Source organism: Schistocerca cancellata, chromosome 5 (genome assembly GCF_023864275.1).
Source record: "Schistocerca cancellata isolate TAMUIC-IGC-003103 chromosome 5, iqSchCanc2.1, whole genome shotgun sequence".
NCBI lineage: Eukaryota > Metazoa > Arthropoda > Insecta > Orthoptera > Acrididae > Schistocerca > Schistocerca cancellata.
In genome coordinates this window covers 647,186,833-647,209,261 of record NC_064630.1, presented here as the reverse complement: position 1 = coordinate 647,209,261, position 22,429 = coordinate 647,186,833, and the positions used below count along the sequence as shown (strand labels likewise).

The 22,429-nt window shown below is 38.5% G+C and overlaps 2 protein-coding genes across 4 annotated transcripts in view; one reads left to right on the top strand and one right to left on the bottom strand.

Moving 5' to 3' along the window:
- Window positions 1-974, top strand: part of LOC126188256 (cell division cycle protein 16 homolog) — a 203,730-nt gene extending 202,756 nt beyond the window's left edge. Inside the window, exon 12 of the mRNA XM_049929822.1 lies at window positions 542-974. Coding sequence (XP_049785779.1) covers window positions 542-702 — 161 coding nt within the window. The 3' untranslated portion in view covers window positions 703-974. The remainder of the gene's footprint in view (window positions 1-541) is intronic.
- A 9,498-nt stretch (window positions 975-10,472) lies between these two features.
- LOC126187475 (protein slit) overlaps window positions 10,473-22,429 on the bottom strand; it is a 793,364-nt gene continuing 781,407 nt past the window's right edge. For 2 of the 3 annotated variants that reach the window (XM_049928576.1, XM_049928577.1), the window contains exons 30-32: window positions 19,087-19,310; window positions 18,710-19,009; window positions 10,473-11,984 (exon numbers count right to left, since the gene is read on the bottom strand). In XM_049928576.1, coding sequence (XP_049784533.1) covers window positions 11,758-11,984; window positions 18,710-19,009; window positions 19,087-19,310 — 751 coding nt within the window. In that variant the 3' untranslated portion in view covers window positions 10,473-11,757. The remainder of the gene's footprint in view (window positions 11,985-18,709; window positions 19,010-19,086; window positions 19,311-22,429) is intronic. The other variant, XM_049928578.1, reaches the window with a different exon arrangement.

The window sequence follows — 22,429 nt, the reverse complement described above, 5'->3', positions numbered from 1 at the left end:
TGATTACTGCTATCAAACTTGTGTCTTGTATCTTCTATCATAACAACATTATGGCAATTGGGGGGGGGGGGGGGGGCAGGGGTAGTAGGTGTGTGTGTGTGTGTGTGTGTGTGTGTGTGTGTGTGTGTGTGTGTGTGTGTGTGTGTGTTAAGGCACATAAAGTAAGGAACACGAGGAGGGAGTTGTTCAAATTATCTGATGTTTATCACTTCAAGAAGCGGTTGATTGAAAATGGCTAATCAGTTTGGCTGTGCCTGCTATTCCTATCTGAAAAGCGTAGGAGGCAATCAAATTACAAAATAAATGTATTGGAAGACTTAGATATCTGTCTTCATAGACCCTGGCAATTTTTAAGCAGGCAATGAAATGGTAATCAAATATTTGTGCCCCCAAGGCTGGGGCCTAGGTCTCAGTAACAAAATGTCGTCAAGGAAATAAATATCAGTACAAATCTGCATTGCATGATTTATAGCATGTTTAGAACATAATCTCTACCTTTTATCTTGTTTGTGTATTCCTAACATTGTTCTGCATTTTGTAGGTTCTTCAGAAACAAGTGCAGATTCTTTCCTGTGGCAAAGCACTGTACCATATTTGGATATTGACAGGGCAGCACTACCATCCCTTCATGAAACATCTACAAGCAGCCTTAGTTTTGAAGTTGAAATGCAGGATACCTCAGCTGTTAGGATATTGGAGTAGTTACTGTTGATCTTATACCCCAAAGAACTTTCTTGTGATATAACTGATATCAGATTCTGTGCCCTTCTTTAAAGGTTCAGGAGATACCTCTTAAACTGCAATGTCAGTTTTGCAGTGTATATGTTCTGAATGTAGTATGAAATATTTGATAAGAAGATAGAAAAATTGTAAATAACCTTTATATGTGTTATTTATTGTGAAATGATTTTTGTGTACATATTTTATAATCCATGTCTGAAAAATGTTTTATGTGTATAGTTTTGATTTGTTTATATTAAATTTTGTTATTCACTTTATTACTGTTATTGAAGATTATCTAGTTAAGTTAATTTTAATGGAATTGAATTGTACATATGTATCTAACACACGCACACGTGCGCGCGCGTACATACCTACCTACGTCACTCCCTGTGTAATGGCAACATGTGGTGAGCAGACGTTTACACATTACATTGTGCAGTTACTTCTGTACTCCTCAGTGAGGACATTATTCTGTATGGTGTGGCGCTCAGCAGTTGTTATTGTGCATCACTGAATTGCTGAGAGATATATTACACTGTTCTGTATAGCTAGTGTTGCAATCAGTGAAAATCAGTGACAATCCCTGTCATCAACGTGGCTGTTGACATAGTGAAGGTTATCCCTGAATTGAGATGCTTATTTTATTACACCCTTGATGTGAAAACCCAAGAGCCTGTTTGATCTTGGAAATTTCCCATTCATTCATTAGGATCCCACAATTACACATAGAACAAATGTATCCATTGTTCCCATTTGGTGATTTATTTCATGCCAGCAGCTAGTCTAGTGACATTCTAAACCTGTGACAAGATAATCTATTCCAGTTTCCATCTCTAATTCAATTGCTCATGTGAGTATAATATTAAATCCATTGAGTTTGAGACAGATTAAATGTTTCTTATAAGTATCTCATGGAGAACATGTAGAAACTGAGTATTTCAGACTTTTCTACAATAATAATGTCTGTCACTGACACAGAAGTGAAATATTGTTTACTTTCCCTGTTTTGAGTCAGAAAAATTATTTGCGTTTAACCCTTGTGCAGAAAGGTGATCGGTATTCTGAAGTTTTTATTCTCAATAGGATTCAGCTTTGCTGCAGCTTATGGCCTTTGTCTACTGTATATGTATCTTTGTTCTTCCTTTTTTGAGTTTCTGAATGTGTGTTCTTGAGTGAACATGTAGTTACTTGTTCTATGGCCCAGTAGTTTGGGACACCCCAGAATCGGTGAGAAAAACTAAAATAAATTTAAAAAAATTATATATAAACAGGTAACAGTATTGTACTCAGAACCATTCCTCCTAAATTAGAATGAAATTTTTAGCTGTTAAGGGAACAAACATTTCTTGTAAAAACCACAACATGCTGCTGGCTATACCTTTCTAAATCTGCACATGCATGACATCTCCTTGTTTTTGTTTATGTGCATTATATGTTATTTGCAAGACTAAGAGTGCATTAAAATTAAGATATGAATGTCAATTTTTATGTTTCATGGGGGCTATCGATAAACAGATGCAGAATAACTAGGTTTAACTTTCTTCTGTTTGTCACATAGTTGAAACTTTCATTCCCTGTCAAGAAATTGCAGTTACGCAGTTATTTTGCCACAAACCAATCTTGTGTTAAGAGAAACGAGATAAATGTTTTTGTCATGAAGTATTATTATGGAAAACGTGTTGAAATTAAGCAGAATGTTTCATTAGAGGTACATGAGCTACACAAGACCATCAGTTGTTATGATGATGAGCTGAAAGGTGAGCCATCAACATTTTAAGTTTATTTATGAACCTGTTGATGACTCAAAACCTCACCTACATGGTGAGCGGTTACCTATACTCATCACATTAAATGAAATAATGGTGCAGTCTAGAATACCTTTAATCTTTCACATTAATCGAAATTTTGTAACACTTTTGTAACCTCATTATGGGGATGTGGAACACTATCTGAGGAAAATAATGTAGCAGACCTGTACATTGCAAATCAGTCAGTTACATCTGCTTTCAACAGAAACGACAAATAGACTCAAAAACAGCTTGAAATCAGATGTAAGATTTGCAGTGTCCTCACAATGTCTAAAAAACTAAGCTTGTAATTCTTTCAAAACCGCAATGGCCTCTTCAAACCTTTTATGTTCTTTAATGCCAATGACCTTAGGAAGGTAGACTGTGTGTGTCAGAATTTGTCCCTTCTACAGTGAGATTTTCTTTTTAAATGCATCCACATCAAGTCAGAAATCAGTTGTTTCTAACTCTTCTGTGTCTTACTGTGGGCAGTGTGGAGTCAAAGCCACTTAAAATGAGAGGTCTGCAGTCCATTCTGGATGTTCTAATTTTCTTTCCTCCACTCCTTTTTCCTTCATAAATTCAACAATAGCAGGCTTTAAATCGATAAATCATTCCAACCATTCCTTTCGACACAACCAATATAGTTTGCAGTATCATGTATACAGAGAGTCCCCATACTCATCATTTAGTTCCATCAAAAACTGTTCCACTGGCAGTGAAATGAATGCTACTAAAGAAATTTTGCTATTGGTACAACCAATTTCTGCATGTGCTCCATGCGTGCCAATTTTGCAGAAAGTGCATTCTGACGTACACAACAATGAATCCCATTTGGTTATCATTGTAATTTTTTGCTCTTTCACTCTCAACTAAATCTTTAATTTTTTTCCTGCCTAGTACTGTAATGAATTTTCACAGCAAATTTTCCATAGCTGTCAACTGTGTGACTGCATTTTAGAGATCAAGAATTATCGCGCTTCTCTTCTGTCATGCACACTCATTTTTAAAGACTTGTGATGATAGATTGCTGGACTGCATCTTTTTGTGCAGACAGCCATTGGACCTGTGAACATCCTTCTTATCATGAACAAATAGCAAAGAGTAAATGATGATGACAGTACAACAAACTCAGGAGAGTCGTGGCGACTGAAAAATGCCACACTGCAATAGTAAATAAAATATTGCACTGTACTGAATACATCTGAGAATAATCGAGCAAAGTTGCAGGAAGCCAACTCTCAGACCCGAGCCATTTGACACGCCATGGCTGGCCCCGTGTTAAAGGAATAAGGGCATATAATTCATTTCATAATCCTGAAATTCTGTAACGGTAAATCAGGTGAACGTTTCATTAAAACAGCCAACATATTCAGTGTCACCTAGCTCTTGGTTTTGAAACCTGTCCTTTTCCCCTATTGTTCCGACCTCTTGACTCACTGGTAAGGGGGGGGGGGGGCACAACTCCCATAGGGATACACCTAAGAATGAGAATTTCCTACAGGATTAGGAATGCCAGAGAACAGTGTTTCAAGTCAGGGACTAGAGGGGGGGGGGGGGGGGGGGCAGCACACCACTCTCCAAGGGATGGGACCTAAGAATGAAAATGTTCTATAGAATTAAGAATGCGATAGAACAGTGTTTCAAGTCAGGTCTGGAGCATTTTACCGTTCTGGCTAATTAAGAGAGTCGACTTAATTTTATAAATGACAGAAATACTAGACATGGTGTATGCTCAATGATCGTTATTTTAATTGTATTTTAAATAAACATGGTGCCAAGAGAGCACTTATCCTTGGAAGCTCTGTTACTGTTTTAAAAGTGATTTTGAAATTCCATGTACCTAAAACTATAGTGTAAAAATCAAACAATGGAAAATCCAGGATGGAATGTAACCGTACTATGAAAAGGAAAGTAGCTGAGTTGCAGATAGGCACAACAAAAAGACTGTCACAAATATAGCTTACAGCCAGTAAGGCCTTCGTCAAAATTAGATGACAAACACACACAGACATAACTCACACATACATGACTGCAGTCTCAGGCAACTGAGGCCCCACTGCGAGCAGCAGCAGCAGCGCATGATGGGAGTGGCCACTAGGTGGAGGTAAGGGGGAGGCTGAGGCGGGGAAGGGAGGGATAGTAAGGTGGCGGACAGTGAAGTGCTACAGGTCAAATGGTGGGCAGGGCGGGGGGGTGGGGGTAGTGGAAAAGGAGAGAAGTAAAAAGACCAGATGCGATGGAGGAATGAGGGCTGTGTAGTGCTTGATTGGGATCAGAGATGAACGGGAGAGGACAATGACTAACAAAGTTTGAGGCCAGGAGGGTTACAGGAACGTAGGATATATTGCAGGGAAAGATCCCCCTGCGCAATTCAGAAAAGCTGATGTTCATGGGAAGGATCCATATGGCACAGGCTGTGAAGCAGTCAGTGAAATGCTCAGCAACAGGGTGGTCCACTTGTTTCTTGGCCACAGTTTGTCGGTGGCCATTCGTGCAGATAGACAGCTTGTTGGTTGTCACACCCACATAGAATGCAGTACAGTGGTTGCAGCTTAGCTTGTAGATCACACAACTGGTTTCACAGGTAGCCTTTGATGGGATAGGTGATGTTTGTGACTGGCCCGGAGTAGGTGATAGTGGGAGGATGTATAGTACAGGTCTTGCATCTAGGTCTATTACAGGGCTATGAGCCATGAGGTAAGGGGTTGAGAGCAGGGTTTGTGTAGGGATGGATGAGCATATTGTGTAGGTTCGGTGGATGGCAGAATACCACTGTGGGGGAGGTGGGAAGGATAGTGGGCAGGACATTTCTCATTTCAGGGCACGACGAGAGGTAGTTGAAACACTAGCGGAGAATGTAATTCTGTTGCTCCAGTCCTGGGTGGTACTGAGTTATGAGGGGAATGCTCCTCTGTTGCCAGACAGTGGGACTTTGTGAGGCAGTGGGAGACTCCTCATTTCTCCGCTGCCATCCATCTAACCTTCCAACTGCACATAGATGCCCTACCCTCTTCCCACCTCGTCCCTGCATGACCCCCAACAGCACTTCATTGTCAGCCACCCCTACCATACTATCCCTCCCACTCCCCACCCAAGCCTCCTCCTTACCCCCACCCAGTCGCCACTCCCATCATGAACTGGTGTTGCTGCTCGCTGATGGTCATGCTTATTGTGATACACACATTTTGATAAGGCACTATGCAAAACTTCAAAAGTTTGCAATGAAAAATAAGGGTCGCTATGATTTTGAGTTTGGTGCATACTAGACCATGTGTTGCTGCTTATGAAATTTAGCTAACATATTGAATTTTTGTTTACACTTGGGAGGAGGTCTCTATCTGCCTACAATCTCTGGAAAATGGATCCTACATAGCACATTCACTCCCGTCCATGGGAATGAAATATTCTTACATCTCTCATATCTTCTAAACTGCTCCAGACATTGAAATGAGATTTTGGCGCATGATGGCACACAAGGAGGAGAGTACTTTGCCAGTTCGTAAACACGTTGAACTTTCTTATCTATGATAATATATCAGAAGTTATACTTCCTGTTTTATTTTTTTCATTCCTGGGTTCAATTCCCAGCTGGGTTGGAGATTTCCTTCACTCAGGAACTGGGTGTTGCTTTGTCCTAATCATCATCATTTCATCCCCATCGACGCACAAGTTGCCGAAGTGGCATCAAATCAAAAGACTTGCACCCGGTGAACAGTCTACCCAACAGGAGGCCCTAGTCACACAACATTTACGTTTTATTCCACTGACTGTAATTATTTAAGTGTTATTGACTGCTGGTGAGACAAGAGTTTTCTAGTATGAAAATAAACATGACATTTCTTCTCTTAAGTTACCAAAAACAGACACAATGAGGCTTTTCATAAGCTATTGAGCTCTCTGGTTGCCAATTACTTGTTTAATGATACATTCTGTTTCAGAATTCTGTCACAATAGCTGCTGCATAAATGAGTTTGTACAAATTATATTGTGTTTTGGCTAAAGAAGTACTGTCAAATTTGTCAACAAGAGAAATGTGGCCATTACTCGTAAATGATGATGCTTCTTCGAATGAGAAAAGGTTAACAATTCACACAAAAATAAATCGCCTATTCTGTTGGAATTTTGTTATTTTTAATGTTGAGTGACTGGAATGGAAATTTACCAAAAGATTTTATTCCTTTTCTTTGTCTGAGCATAAAGCATACCCGTCAGGCAAATTACACACACATGTGTGATGCTGGTTACTCACCTATGCCTTGCCAAACTGATAATGCATGATTCGCAAATAAAATAGTTGTTTTTGAGAGATGTAAGCAATTGATACATGGCACAACACAATGGTCAGTGTGTCATCAGCAGCTGAGAATAATGCATGTGACAGGAATACGGAAGCTAGCCAAGTGTGCTTTGTGAGAGGAAGAGTTCACGTCGTTCGAAAAACATTGTCATGAAAGTACATCTGCCTTTGTCAGCAATACATTTCAACAAAATAAATATATCAAATCACCACACTCTTTTCAGGATACTCATGCTTTCAGAATAATACTGACCACTGCTTCATTTGTGTAGCCTGTTGTGTAATTAGTTTATTAATTCTGATAGTGTGTTTGCAACCACTGAAATGCTTTTTCTCGTCATGCTGGGCCGATTAAAACATTGTTATTCGCGAGGGTTTCTTGACTGTTGCAGTGGAAATGTGTTGTTCACATGTACGTAGTATAATGTCTCTTATTATATCCATATCCAAATTATAGTACTTCATATCTCAGACGCTTTTTACCAGGAGCACAAAGGGGGGTCATACCTGTGAAAATAACGCCTTTTTGACTTTTTTTAACAGATTGTAGAGATAAGTCACCATAACAGGCAGCAAGTAGATAACCTTGTTTTACTTTCCTGCCCGGCTTCTAGATCACATGATTTTATAATATTCCTCACTTCCTTATTCACTACCTTCACGAAGAATCATCTGTCCCTTCCTGCAATCTGAAAACATTGTGGAGGCAGAAGATGCAATCCCAGTGACTAATGGCTGACCAGTTATTGAACTGTGCATTGTTCTTGACAAAAGAATAAACAAAACAAAAAAGTATACAGATATATGTAACTGATAACTATTGTGATCTAACAAATAGATATGGAGTGCTTAAATGGTGAAAAACGAAACACTACTCAGTAACAATAAAACTCAGTGTACCGTAAGGCTGATTTTTCAGCTTTTCTGCTGCCCATATGCGCCATGCTGACGTTGGCATATGGCAGGACTGTCTTCCCACTCCCTGCCTCACCCTTCCCCCAATGCTCACGAACGTGTGGCGCGAGAAACTGTGCCACAACCACAACGCTGCGTGACCTGGCGCATGCTCATGTTGTGTCCCAGTTGCGTCGCGTCACAATTTGTGTGGCCACATTTGAAGCTGTGAAGTTACAAAAACACACACTGCACCACATGCACTATACACATCACAATTTGAGCCTAGCATAATTTTAACAGAGGCCTTACTGGCCTAAAACTATATTTGTGCCTATTTGCAACTCAGCATCTCCGCCATATGGTGAGTAGCGACTTTCCCTTTCACAATATTAACACTGTAGTGTAGATGATGCAGAACTTTGTACTGTCTAAAATATATTTGAGTGTACTAGAAACTTTACACCTGCCTTAGACTCCTTGAGTACTCTTTGGTCAATACAGGAAGTGTACTTTACATAAAAAAAGCGGGATATCTACAATACTCTCCTGAATTTCTGAAAATAAGGAAATGAAGTTCTCCACCCTATGCATTGTTAGAAATAGATGCATTGATATAATAGGCATAGCAACCAACTTCTGTGGGAAATCCTTACTGCAGGCAGTCCTATCCTTGTAATTCTGATGACTCGCTAACAAAAGGGAAATCATGGGTCATTGGGAAGATGAATGGTCGTAGGTGTCAAACAACAAACTGAGACCAAAAAAATTCACTTTTCCGTGGTGTGTTGCCCAATAGAGCCAATGCTCATTACGCTGTGACTGACAGCTGCCTTATTCAAGTTGTTGCATCAGTATGGGATGCCTGCAACAAACTTGTATTTTATTTGTTGACATGGCGGAACCTCTCAGACTTCTAAGGATCTGTCATCCAATTTAATCGACAATACCAAAAGTGTTTTGAACTTTTAAAATTTTATGCTGAGTCAGACTTTGTCCCTAAACTGTGAGGGAGAAAGATTTTATATTCTCCTTCTTCTTATTTCCAATGTAGAGCTTGGAAAGTTCCTTTAAGGCTGCCAAAAATAGTGTTAGTGATTTGATGCTCTCTCTCCCTGACTCACCTTTCAAGTCTATACAATTTCAAAGTAAATGGTAACTGGCAGTCACTTACTTTCAGGATGAATAATTATTGTACTACTATAGACACATAAAAAATCTAATCCTAGCTTTTCTTCTTCAGGGATTAAAGAGGGAAAGCTTAGAAAGAAGGGGGCAAGTTGTCCAGAGCCCACAGTGAGATGAACCCACCTGCTGTGAGGACCAGGAGAAACAAAAATGAAGGGTGCGGCATTAGAAAAAGTAGGAGATTAAAGACAGTGTATTGGTAAGCACTGTTCCACTTCAGTCCATTCTCTGGACAAAATGAGAAATAAAGATGATCAAGGAAAAAATAAACAGTGCCATTAAAAACTGAAAAATAAATGGTGAGAAACAGAGAGGGGGAGGGGGGGGGGGGGGAGTGTGTGGTGGGTGCTAATAGAGACAAAAAGACAAAATGGGGGGAAAAGAAAAGACACACACACACCCATGGAGTTTGTTCTATATTTGCGTTCTCAGTGTTACACCTAACCCACAGTCATCAAAATGAGTGCCGGACAGCAAGTGCCAGAGTGTGTAATTGACATCAAAGAGTACAATATTGCCTTGTGGATGAGGTAGAATGGAACAGAATGATCAGTTTCTGGAAAATAGGTTTTTCATAACATGGCATTTCAGCTCCCACTGCAATATTAATGGTCAGAGCTGGAAACCAAAAAGGAAGAACTCTTGTTCTTGAGTGCCAAAAGGAATCGTATGTCTGACCATCGCTGAGAACTTTGATGAGCAGAATTTTCTGTGCCCCTGTTAAGTAAAATCCTTACATTTGGAGCAGTATATATATTTTTATAAATATTTTTATGCACGCTATAACATTTGGGAAATATGTTGTCACAAGCTGCTTAATTTTTGAAAAAGTCCTATGAAATGTTGTAGAAACCAGTTGGGGTCTGTCCATAAATTAACTCACACTGTCCCCGCCCCCTCTCCCCAGAGTATCGAAATATTCATGATAGTCCTGAAAGTTAGGTAAAAGACAATGCTGTAACCATTTAAGATGGAAATTTCACATAATAATGTGTGTTTCAGAAACTAAGCATTACAAACACTTGTCACAGACACAGAACACATGCACAATGCAGAAAACGGCAGTCATCTTAAACTCTAGTTCTTGACCATTTATACAGTACCAGTTTTTCTTTACTGAAATATCCAGTATTAGCAGCTGCTTACTTAGAATCATTACACGCTTGCTCGCTACAAAATGCATCATATCCGAAAACACTATGCCTACTGAAATACGAGAAACGAATCACTTTAGCATGCATGTTGTACAAGTTGTTTCTAGTGAGCGTGGGGTAGTACTGTGTCTACTGTTTCACAGATAGGCCTCAATGAGATACCTCCTTTCCCTGGCCTTAATAATTCTGAGAAACATTTTTTTAGACACAATTGCTATTTGAAACAAGGGGACATAAATACAATTTAATATTTTATGAAGCTTCTGTGATGCCATACTTAATTATGCCTCGCTTTCTTCTTGCCTTGTTGTATCATTTTAGAAGGCTACATATTCCCCTTACCTATACTGCAGTGTAATTCATGGACAGCCTCATTATTCAAAGTTAACACTATCTGTTTAGTGTAGAGACTCATAACAAGACAAATTATTAGTTGTGACTTTTATTTACAACACTTTAAACATATTTGGTGTACAGGAAGTCTTAGGAGGTATATTTAAAAATTATACAATTCTTGTTTTCTACAACAGTTTGGTCAAAAGAGATTCAGACACTAGTTGGTAATATGTATTACATGTTAGCAAGAACACTCGGTAATTACAAACCTCCAGTGTTGAACATTACCAGCAGTCAAGATGTCAGTGTAAAATGCAGTACATGGTAGTTCTCATGAAACATTATACAGTATAATGGAAAGCTTATCCTCCATTTCAGAGAAATATAGCAATCAAACAAAAAATATTACAGCTCACTATTTTTAAATTAGGACATCAAATACTGTATACATGATAATTAACAATAAGCACAAGCTCTTTCACTGATGATAATCTATCAGCAGCCAGTGTCCATATAGAAAGTATTTTCTAATGTCTAATAAGCTTCATTTATTTACATAAAAATGAACTGTGTCATAATAAATATAATCACATGTATTAAAACTATCATCCGTGTGAATCTGTTATGTCTGTATTACACATTTGTGTGGTAACATGACAGCAAATTGAAAGCTGTAGGTTAAATTGTACAGGTCATTCTTTACATAAATACAAGTCTTTCATTTGAAAACACTAAACAAAGAAACTAATATGCACAACACGACGAGTTTCATCTTCCAATACCCTAATGTACATGTTACAGATTCAGTGTAACACAAATAATAAAATAAAATGCTGCACGGGCACTGCAAAATGACAGGTACATACAAAGTCCATTTTGGGTTTAATGATTTGTGATTTCATGAAATCCTGCAGAAAATGTTTGTTGTATATACAGTATTTTATTAAACAGGGGAGAAACTATGCACTGAGCCACATCTTCTGATTAAGCTGTCAGCTCATCTCGATTTCGAGGCCCCTCCTATCTCCATCCATACGCAAGCAGACGACACAAAATATAAATAAAACAACTTAGTCCTATTATGACCACACAAAAAGTTCAAATTCATTGTCTTTAGATGAGGTTGCATCAGTAAGGAAAGTATTTGTAGGCATTATGGGAGCAATAGAAATAAACAAATACAGAGAGACCATGAAATAATAATAAATAGTGCACTGAAGATGGAAATATTTACAAAATAGAAAATAGTAATTTTGATGATGCACATAGTATAACTTTCCTCAGGATGAGAGGTGAATGACCGTTGTGTGGTAGAGTCGACTGTGTCGTGTTGCGCAGGCAGGGCTACATGTTGAGTGTAGGAGGGGCCGGATAGTCAGTAGCACTTCCTTGTGCAGGCGCACTTTCGCACAATATCAACATCCGTCGTATAGCGTGTTCCATCGTTGCATATTAGGCGAACTTTGCGCCGCTTTGTTTTCCTTGCACGACAGCAATTGTAGCCGCAAGTGCCCTCACATTTGGCAAGTTTCACAGGCTTGCGTGACCTGCAGCCATTCTCGGTGTAATACTCTCGAGTTTGTTCTTTCCGACAGGTTGGAGCTGGAAGTTGTGGATAAGGATAAATTTATTAGCTTCTTATTGTAAATTCTGTTTTTTAACATAAGAACTATATCCAGAAACATGGGAAAATTGCCTGAATACTTCAGTGCAATGGCACAAATATACTTGTACAAAATCTTATCAAATATGAAAACATATGTGAAAGACACATTTTGTTTTCCTTTACGCTGACAAGCAGTGCATCACTCAAATGTTTCCTTAAAACCGAGTTCCAAATTTCAAGTAATTTGCCTGTCATTATCAATTACCTATTCAGGTATGTCCAGTATACTAGAACATGAAGTGAAGCAGACACCATAAAGATGGTATTTTAATGAACAGCAAGTGTTAACCATTATTTAAAGCGTGTTTCATGCATTCAAAATGGAGTATTGATATAAATTAGAACAGCAAGCACATAATAAAGAATATAGTTGATGGGACAGTTAACCCCAATCTTACTTCCTTTACTGAAGCAATGAAAAGTGCAAAGCACTTCTTCTGAAAATTGGTACTTACGGAAGTAGTGTTAAATAATTCAGAAACATCATGTAGAATGTTAAATGATGTCTGCCACATTGTTAAATGAATAAATGTGCACATCCACCTTGTCTTTATTTTTAAGAAGTAAATTTCCATTGTGGAAGTTTCAGGTGTAAAAGCAAATAAGGGACTTTGGATGGCAAACAGTAAAACATTATGTATTATTTCAAGCCTGTAGTAACTTTCTGTGTAATCATGCAGTTTACAATGATTTAATAATGTAAAGTTCTGAATGAAATGTAAGCAACGAAACCACCACTCACCTTAAAAAATAAAGTGCTGAGAGGCAGACAGGCATGTTGAAAGTAGACATGATTCTTTGCTTTGCAATTTGAACTCCCATCTCTCTCTCTCTCTCTCTCTCTCTCTCTCTCTCTCTCTCTCTCTCTCTCTCTCATTATACTAGCATATATGGCTGAACAAAAGGAACAAACGCAGAAATGATGAAGGACGGGAGGAGCATTAGAAGTTAAAAGTACGAACCGTGGCTAATAGGAGTGCAAATTCCATGACATCAGATCTAATAGGTATAGATCCAATAGTGATATATGAATGTTTGTGCTGAGTGGAGACTCAAACCTTGGTTTCCCACTTATCACGAGCAGTCACCTTGACCATTTCAACTATCCATTCAACTTTCCTTGATGTCACATGATGATGGAGGCTCAAGTGTCACTGTTTAAGTGACCTCCACATTATTCATGGTATAAAGTGTATTTGTCAGGTTTTGTGAGATAATGTGACCTATTTGGTCATGGAATGAGTCAGTTCACAGTGCTGATTGGTGTGTACTTTATAACTATTAACTAGTGTTTCGTCTCTGACTGCGGGAACAAGGGCTGAAGTGCCCCCAAAATCATAAAGCTCTATAAATTAAGGGGCTCCTTGACCCCTTGTTGCAATTGCTATTTTACCTCCAAAGATTTCTCCTACAGTTGGAGACAAAACATTAGGGAGGAATTTTATAAATCTACCACAGCCTCTCAGTCCAGAAGTATTAACTGAAATTGAGAGTATAGGGATTATTCCATGTGAAATCAGCTCATGGCCTAAACCTCGCCATCTCAGATTTTCTTGAAATTTGTTTCAGATGTACTGTTGGTATAGACTTCGAGAATTAGGAAATGTTACTCAGATATGGAAACTTGTTTCTGAATTACAGAGCTGTAAAGTTATCATAAAGGAGTAAAAACAGTGAACAGCAGTTTTTAGAACTGCTATAGAGTTTTCCTAACTGAACTAACGACCTGGGGCAAATACCATTTTATAGCATTTTTCACACCCTTTGTGCATTCTGCCTTACAGCAAGTCCTGTCATGGGGGAAGCCTCGTCAGAGAGGTCCACCGCATGAGCTTTTAGGGAAGTGATTCCAGTGGTGGTTTCTCGTTGCCTTCCACTGATGATGATGAAATGATAAGGAGGACAACACAACACCCAGTCCCTGAGAAAATCTCCTAATTGAACCCGGGCCCCTTTGTGTGACAGACCAATGTGCTGACCACTCAGCTGTTGGGGCGGACATACAATAATATAAAAGTTCATATAAGAAAATTCTTTTTGGAACAAATTTAGAAGTTTAATTTTTTTCAGAAAATACATATTTTAATATTTCCAAATTTATTCCATGAGCAACAAGTAGTGTTGTAAATCACAGGCCAAAATATAAATTTGGGATGATAATTTCTTCATTAGTAAAAAAATGAAGACAGAAGCTCTATTTCTAATAATTCAACTGTATACTCACTGTCATAGAGCGAGTGCAGCCCTTCCTGAGTGAATGTATTCTGAGTTGGCTGTGTGTAATAAGTTAATTACTTCTGAACTGGTATTAAAGATTACTTATTGTTTAGGTCAAATGTGTAGTGCTTCAGTAAAACAAGATGTTATTGGAAACTATAAAGTGACCTAAAATCAATCATGAAAATGTTATACTTACTGGCTAATTGTAAACAAGTGATTTTGTACCTTAACATTTTGTGTGTTTGAATGTTTTTCCCCCCCTCAAGATGGAAACAGACAAACTGAGAATATAGAGTTGCAATGTGTTACAGAAAACAAATCACTTTTTTCGAGACAGCAGAAAGCTCAGAAACATCACATCTGGGATGCCTGAACTGTACCCACAAACTGTCAGTGGTTTAAGAATCTGTGATATATGTTGGAAGGAAATTACTATTTTAAAAAATGCACAGTCCCTAAGTGACGTAATCATTCTGCCGAACGTAATCATTCTCAGTCAGAAACATTATTCTACATTGATACAGAATTGATAACTAATTGAGAGGTTGTCCAGTCACTTAATGTACCTATTGAACAGTCGGGAATGACTCCCATTGCTAAGAGAAAAACGAATTCTGCTGGTGTTGAAGAATCAAAAACAAAAGGATTATGACAGCACAGTTTTCCAATTTATCCATTTGAATAAAAAACTGCACAGCATAATTAACATACAACAAAACTTATTTTGCAGAAGAAATTGAAGCCTTATTTACACAATATATACATTAATACTCTGCAAACCACTGTGAAATATATGGCTTACGGTACTTCTGATTGTACCACACATTAAAATTTCTTCCTGTTCTTTTCGTATAGTGCGGAGGAAGAATGACTGCCGGCCAGAGTGGCCGAGCAGTTCTAGGCGCTTCAGTCTGGAACCGCGCGACCACTATGGTCACAGGTTCGAATCCTGCCTCGGGCATGGATGTGTGTGATGTCCTTAGGTTAGTTAGGTTTAAGTAGTTCTAAGTTCTAGGGGACTGATGACCTCAGAAGTTAAGTCCCTTAGTGCTCAGAGCCATTTGAACCATTTGAAGAACGACTGCTTAAATGCCTCTCCCTAAGGGAGTGACAAGTAGGATTCTGTAATGTGCGCTTAGTTGTCGTTTTTTGAATATTTATAAGTAGGCTGTCACACAATAATTGTGCCAGCTTAGGATTTTCAGCATTTCTGTTGCACCCTGCTATGAGTCTAACAAAGCTGTGACCATTTAAGTTGCCCATTTCTGTGTATATTTAGTATCCCCTGTTAGTCTTACTTCAACAATATTCTAGGATGAATCTCTTAAATGTTTTGTAAGTAATCTCCTTTGTAGACAGGCATGACCCAGACATTCTTCCTGCTACTTGACACTGGCCTTTACAAATGTCTGCTTGTGCCTGTATATGTGTGGATGGATATGTGTGTGTGTGCGAGTGTATACCTGTCCTTTTTTCCCCCTAAGGTAAGTCTTTCCGCTCCGGGGATTGGAATGACTCCTTACCCTCTCCCTTAAAACCCAAATCCTTTCGTCTTTCCCTCTCCTTCCCTCTTTCCTGACGAGGCAACCATTGGTTGCGAAAGCTAGAATTTTGTGTGTATGTTTGTGTTTGTTTGTGTGTCTATCGACCTGCCAGCGCTTTTGTTTGGTAAGTCTCATCATCTTTCTTTTTAGATATGTTTTTTTTATTTATAATACATATTTATGGTTAAAGAAGGGCTAGCCAGCTGCAAATTATGTATAGTATCTGATAGAGATTCCATCATGTGCTGGGGCCTTGTTCAGTTTTAGCGATTTCAGCTGTTTCTTTATGCCACTGGTACTAGTATTTAAATCACTCCCCTGTGCAGTAACGTGAGAATTAAACTGGCACAGCACACCTGGATTTTGCTTTGTAAAGGAACATTTGAAAATTGAGTTCATCTTTTTGCTTTTGCTGTGGTACCTCCAATTTCAGTGCCCACGTAATTCATAAGTGAGCACTAACTGACAGCTTTTACATATGAGGAAAATTTCTTTGGGTTCTGTTAGGGATCTTTCAATAAGTTTCTGCTTTATTAATTGTTAACAACCAAAAATATCTCACTTGACATATATTTTTCTTCACACCTATTATGCTGTAGTTGCAGTTCTTTAGAAGTTTCTTTACAGAGTGTATATCTTGCAGGCCCTCTCCCACCACCAATTGTTCCATGAGGAGAAAACTGGTGATTGAAATTTCATGAGAAGATACTGTCGCAACGAAAAACGCCTTTGTTTTAGTGATTGCCACTCCAATTCACGTATCATGTCTATGGCACTATCTCCCCCATTTCATGATAATACAAAATGAGCCCCCTTCTTTCAACTTTTTCAATATCACCCGTCAGTCCCACCTGATAAGGATTTCACACCGCACAGCAATACTCCAGAATAGGGCATACAAGTGTAGTGTAAGCAGTCTCTTTATCAGATCTGTTGCACCTTCTAAGTGTTCTGCCAATGAATTACAGTCTTTGGTTTGCTCTTCCGACATTCTGTAGGCTGTCTTGTTGAGACTACCACTTATAAAACTAATTATCTCAGTTGATTGTTTGAAGATTAAATTCTCCTCCAGTAATGACAGTGTGATCAGGGGAAACTTCAGTTTGCTAGTACCTAAGTTGCCCAAAGTTTTCGGTTGTACCTGGAGGTGAGTCTGGTGGTCAATAGAAGGAGCCAATTATAGGTTAATACAAATAATTACCAGTGAGCCTTGCTCAAAAAATCTCACTTGCAGATTGAATTTGTATCTTGGTAAATTTGAATTTCTTTCTTAGTGTTACAAATACACCACACCCATTTCCTGTTCTCTACCCTCTCAATGTACACTTTTGTGTACTGCAAAAATCTCACCTCTGTCAGTGTCAGTTTTTAGCCAGCTTTCTGCTTCCCAAGAGAGCTGCATTGCAGTTTACGAACACTTAAAACACAGGCAAGAAATATATTGCCAATTGATCACTAGGAATTTAATTGCCTCATCTGTGTGTGTGTTGGGAGGGGGGTGAGGGGCATATCTGTGGATTGTACACCAATAATTCAGTGTTCCTGTACAGTTATTATTATCTGGACTGGATGCAGAGTTGTCTAATTAAAAAACCCCTGTGTGCACCCCACATACAATCTGCTGCATTGGTAGGAGCCTGTTAAATGTAGTACACTCCTGAGCCATTCAGGGGGCTCTTTAGTTCTGAACTCTTTGGTGAAAGTATAGGAAGTTTTGCAACCTAGCTTGTCACGGGACCTTTGAAGCCTATTCAAGTCTACACTTGGCTGAGAACCATAATCAGTTCTGGAGTCAATGCAGGAAAAAATGGAGTTCTTGATGTAGATGTCATCTCTTGGCAGGCCAAGAACTTGTAGTTGTGCTGTCATATCTGTGAGAAATGTGGAGAATACTTGGGAAACTTTCTCACATTGTTTATTGATTGTAAGCCAGTAAAAGATAAGTGTTAAAAATTGGTCCATATAGTGAGGTCCACTAAGAGATTAAATAGTTTGGTATTTATATTACTGGAATTTTTTTTGTTATTTTATTACTCTATTACACCTAATTTGCTTTCTCTGATTTGTTAGTTGGAGATATGCATTTTAAGTTGTCATTATGATTTCAAAACTATGCTGATTTCAAGTACATGCTCTCCATTAATTTTTCAGTTATTCCCCTTACTCTTGTTGACAGTGTACTGTTCTCCAATAAATTTAGCATGTTTTCTGCATAACTTCATGAACTATGACATTGCTGCAGTAGATAAAATGTGATTGAAAATGGGAACTCCTACACTGGTCTGTGTTGATTGGTGCTGTGCAGATCATTCGTAAAATGGTACTTAGTGTCCAAGGCACCCATCTTCATAACAAATGCAGTGAAGGAAGCTTCATTCAATTAGACACCAGATCATTCGTGAAATGACAAGAACTTGGCAAGTGATAAAGCAGTCGAAGAAGCTTTTCAGGGTCTTAATATTACATTGTGTCTGTCCTGTACAGTTGTGACATTTTTCCTGAGATTGTGAGTCAAATGTCAGTGGGAGAATATGTTGGAGATCTGAAGGATATTACCCCCACAGAGTCATCTCTCCATCTCATGATGAAGTTTTGTATCTTTGTTATTACTGCCAGAAGCAGTTCTCTCTTTTTTTAATTGCACACAATTTTTCACCTTTTCTCGATGGAGAATTTGGGTGTAACAGTTATCAAAATATTCTGAGTTATCAGTAATTACTTTGGTAAAAAGCACACACACACACACACACACACACACACACACACACACACACACACACACACGTTACAACTTACCTTCAGGGCTGCATTACTTTCATCATTACTCCATCATGTCCAAATCATGCAATAATTACTAGTGCTCAGATTGTTAATTTGTGTTAATCTCTTCCACTCACCAGTAACAGCTTGAGGCAGCTCACCTTGTTCACAGTAACGACCACCCCAACCTGGTCGACAACGACATGTATACTCGCCGTTCTTCTTTGGAATACATTTGCTACCTCTACGACATTGATTATTCAGGCAGGCATCCACTTCATCTTCCTCACTCTCTTCATCATCGTCATCATCAGCTAGACCCCTATCCTCAACTGGTTCTTCTTGCATCAAAGAGCAACCAGGATTTACTTTCTGCTGACGAGCAGCATTAACAAAGTCAACTGGCTTATGGTTTATCCAGAGTTCTCTCATGCAACCTGGAAATAACAATTTCATCTATTTTTCTGATTTTTAAAGTTGTTCGACCCAGAGACATTAGTGTAAGAGAACTTACCATTGAAACTTGTCAGATTGCGGAGATGCCAATGTGTAAAAGCTTCTTCACCAGGTTCTGGAGGAATTCCACCAATGAACAGAGGTGAAGTAAGTCGCAAGTATTCATGTTCACCTTCATTGATTATGCTACGAGCAAGGCCTCTGTCTACTCTTAATGTAAAATTTTTCTTGATAGCAAGCAGTTCAGCTGTGTGGTATTTACCATCAGATACCATTTCAAAGCTGAAAGAAAATATTGTGGTGTACAGGTCATCATTACTGTTTGCAGAGCACTGTTATAAATAATTCATGAGACAGAGAATGGCCATAAAAATTGTTTTGCTGCATGTCTCTGGTAGAACTGACTGACACAATACTTTCCAAACTATGGAAGAATCATGAAACTAGCATATCAGAATGTTATGATTTCTTTTAACAAAACTTTTATTCATTGTAAATTTATGTGGGAATGAAGGCAGAAAGATCATTTTAAAAAAATAAACATGAGTGGCAGCTCTAAGGGCCAGATTTTTAACAAAAGAGATGTTAAAATATTTAACCTTTGTAAAACTGTAATAGCAAATAAGCAAATAAACAGCAAGATAAGCAAGGCATTTAAGGTTGTGAAGAATTTTATCATCTCATGAGATGCAAAAACTTTTATATTTGTATAAGAATGCAGGCTAGTTCTGCAAACTTCACTGACAAAATCATTTAGGATCATCTGCAGAGTAATAGTATCATCTTGTTGCAAGGTTTAGTAAAGTTTGATATTTGTCATAATCTTTTTTATTATTACACTGATCATTAGAACAAATTGCACAACTTTTCTGTGTACCTGAGTGAAAGTAATTCGATGTACTGCTTATAATCACAGAACACTTAAAGCAGTTTTCTTGTTCAAAAATTTTTATTAAAAAGTCATTTGTATAATGGTTGAAAAGAAATTTAAAAAAGTAGACTGAAGGAAATTTACCTGTAGGCAGAAATTTTTATTTAATGAACAGCTTTAAGAGATAGGTGAGATGCAGTAAATACTATATCAAAAGTGCTCACAAAAAAGTAAAAATTGTTCTTATGGGTGGTAAAAAGAGTTATGGCATTTTTAAAAACACTGAATGTCAGTAAATGTGTTCCACAAGACTTACATAATGCTGGTGAACCTATTATTACAATGAGGGTAAATGGCTATCTTTTATCTGTTTAGTATATTGTGGGGATGTACCTGTAGAGAATCATGATAATTATCTTTTGAATAGTGCATACTGTCTGCATTAAATCATGACTTATGGCTGGAAGTTAACTGTCATTTCATTGCTACCACATGAGAGAATACGGTGCCTCAATCCCCCGTACTTGGTATTGACAAAAAAAAACAGGGAGAAGAGGATGATGACAAATCACTTTAAATACATCATTGTGTGTCTTTTACATTGTGAAAAGTGGAAGAATCTTGAATTGCCTTTGTCATAGGTCTGTTCATTAATTGATTGAAAATATTAAGATACACATATGTATACTTATTTCCTTGATGTGACAGCATTATGTAAAGTAACATGTTTAATGTTATTGTCACATCTAAATTCAATGAGGATACTCAGCATGAACCATGGACCGTGCCGTTGGTGGGGAGGCTTGCGTGCCTCAGCAATACAGATAGCCGTACCGTAGGTGCAACCACAACAGAGGGGTATCTATTGAGAGGCCAGACAAACGCGTGGTTCCTGAAGAGGGGCAGCAGCCTTTTCAGTAGTTGCAGGGGCAACAGTCTGAGTGATTGACTGATCTGGCCTTGTAACACTAACCAAAACAGCCTCGTTTTGCTGGTACTGTGAACGGTTGAAAGCAAGGGGAAACTACAGCCGTAATTTTTCCCGAGGGCATGCAGCTTTACTGTATGGTTAATGATGATGGCGTCCTCTCGGGTAGAATATTCCGGAGGTAAAATAGTCCCCCATTCGGATCTCCGGCCAAGGACTACTCAGGAGGACGTCGTTATCAGGAGAAAGAAAACTGGCGTTCTACGGATCGGAGCATGGAATGTCAGATCCCTTAATCGGGCAGGTAGGTTAGAAAATTTAAAAAGAGAAATGGATAGGTTAAAGTTAGATATAGTGGGAATTAGTGAAGTTTGGTGGCAGGAGGAACAAGACTTCTGGTCAGGTGACTACAGGGTTATAAATACAAAGTCAAATAGGGGTAATGCAGGAGTAGGTTTAATAATGAATAGGAAAATAGGAATGCGGGTAAGCTACTACAAACAGCATAGTGAACGCATCATTGTGGCCAAGATAGACACGAAGCCCACGCCTACCACAGTAGTACAAGTTTATATGCCAACTAGCTCTGCAGATGACGAAGAAATTGAAGAAATGTATGACGAAATAAAAGAAATTATTCAGATAGTGAAGGGAGATGAAAATTTAATAGTCATGGGTGACTGGAATTTGGTAGTAGGAAAAGGGAGAGAAGGAAACGTATTAGCTGAATATGGATTGGGGCTAAGAAATGAAAGAGGAAGCCACCTGGTAGAATTTTGCACAGAGCACAACTTAATTGTAGCTAACACTTGGCCCAAGAATCATAAAAGAAGGTTGTATACATGGAAGAAGCCTGGAGATACTGACAGATTTCAGATAGATTATATAATGGTAAGACAGAGATTTAGGAACCAGGTTTTTAATTGTAAGACATTTCCAGGGGCAGATGTGGACTCTGACCACAATCTATTGGTTATGAACTGTAGATTAAAACTGAAGAAACTGCAAAACGGTGGGAATTTAAGGAGATGGGACCTGGATAAACTGACTAAACCAGAGGTTGTACAGAGTTTCAGGGAGAGCGTAAGGGAACAAATGGCAGGAATGGGGGAAAGAAATACAGTAGAAGAAGAATGGGTAGCTTTGAGGGATGAAGTAGTGAAGGCAGCAGAGGATCAAGTAGGTAAAAAGACGAGGGCTAGTAGAAATCCTTGGGTAACAGAAGAAATATTGAATTTAATTGATGAAAGGAGAAAACATAAAAATGCAGTAAATGAAACAGGCAAAAAGGAATACAAACGTCTCAAAAATGAGATCGACAGGAAGAGCAAAATGGCTAAGCAGGGATGGCTAGAGGATAAATGTTAAGGATGTAGAGGCTTATCTCACTAGGGGTAAGATAGATACTGCCTACAGGAAAATTAAAGAGACCTTTGGAGAAAAGAGGACCACTTGTATGAATATTAAGAGCTCAGATGGAAACCCAGTTCTAAGCAAAGAAGGGAAAGCAGAAAGGTGGAAGGAGTATATAGAGGGTCCATACAAGGCCGATGTACTTGAGGACAATATTATGGAAATGAAAGAGGATGTAGATGAAGATGA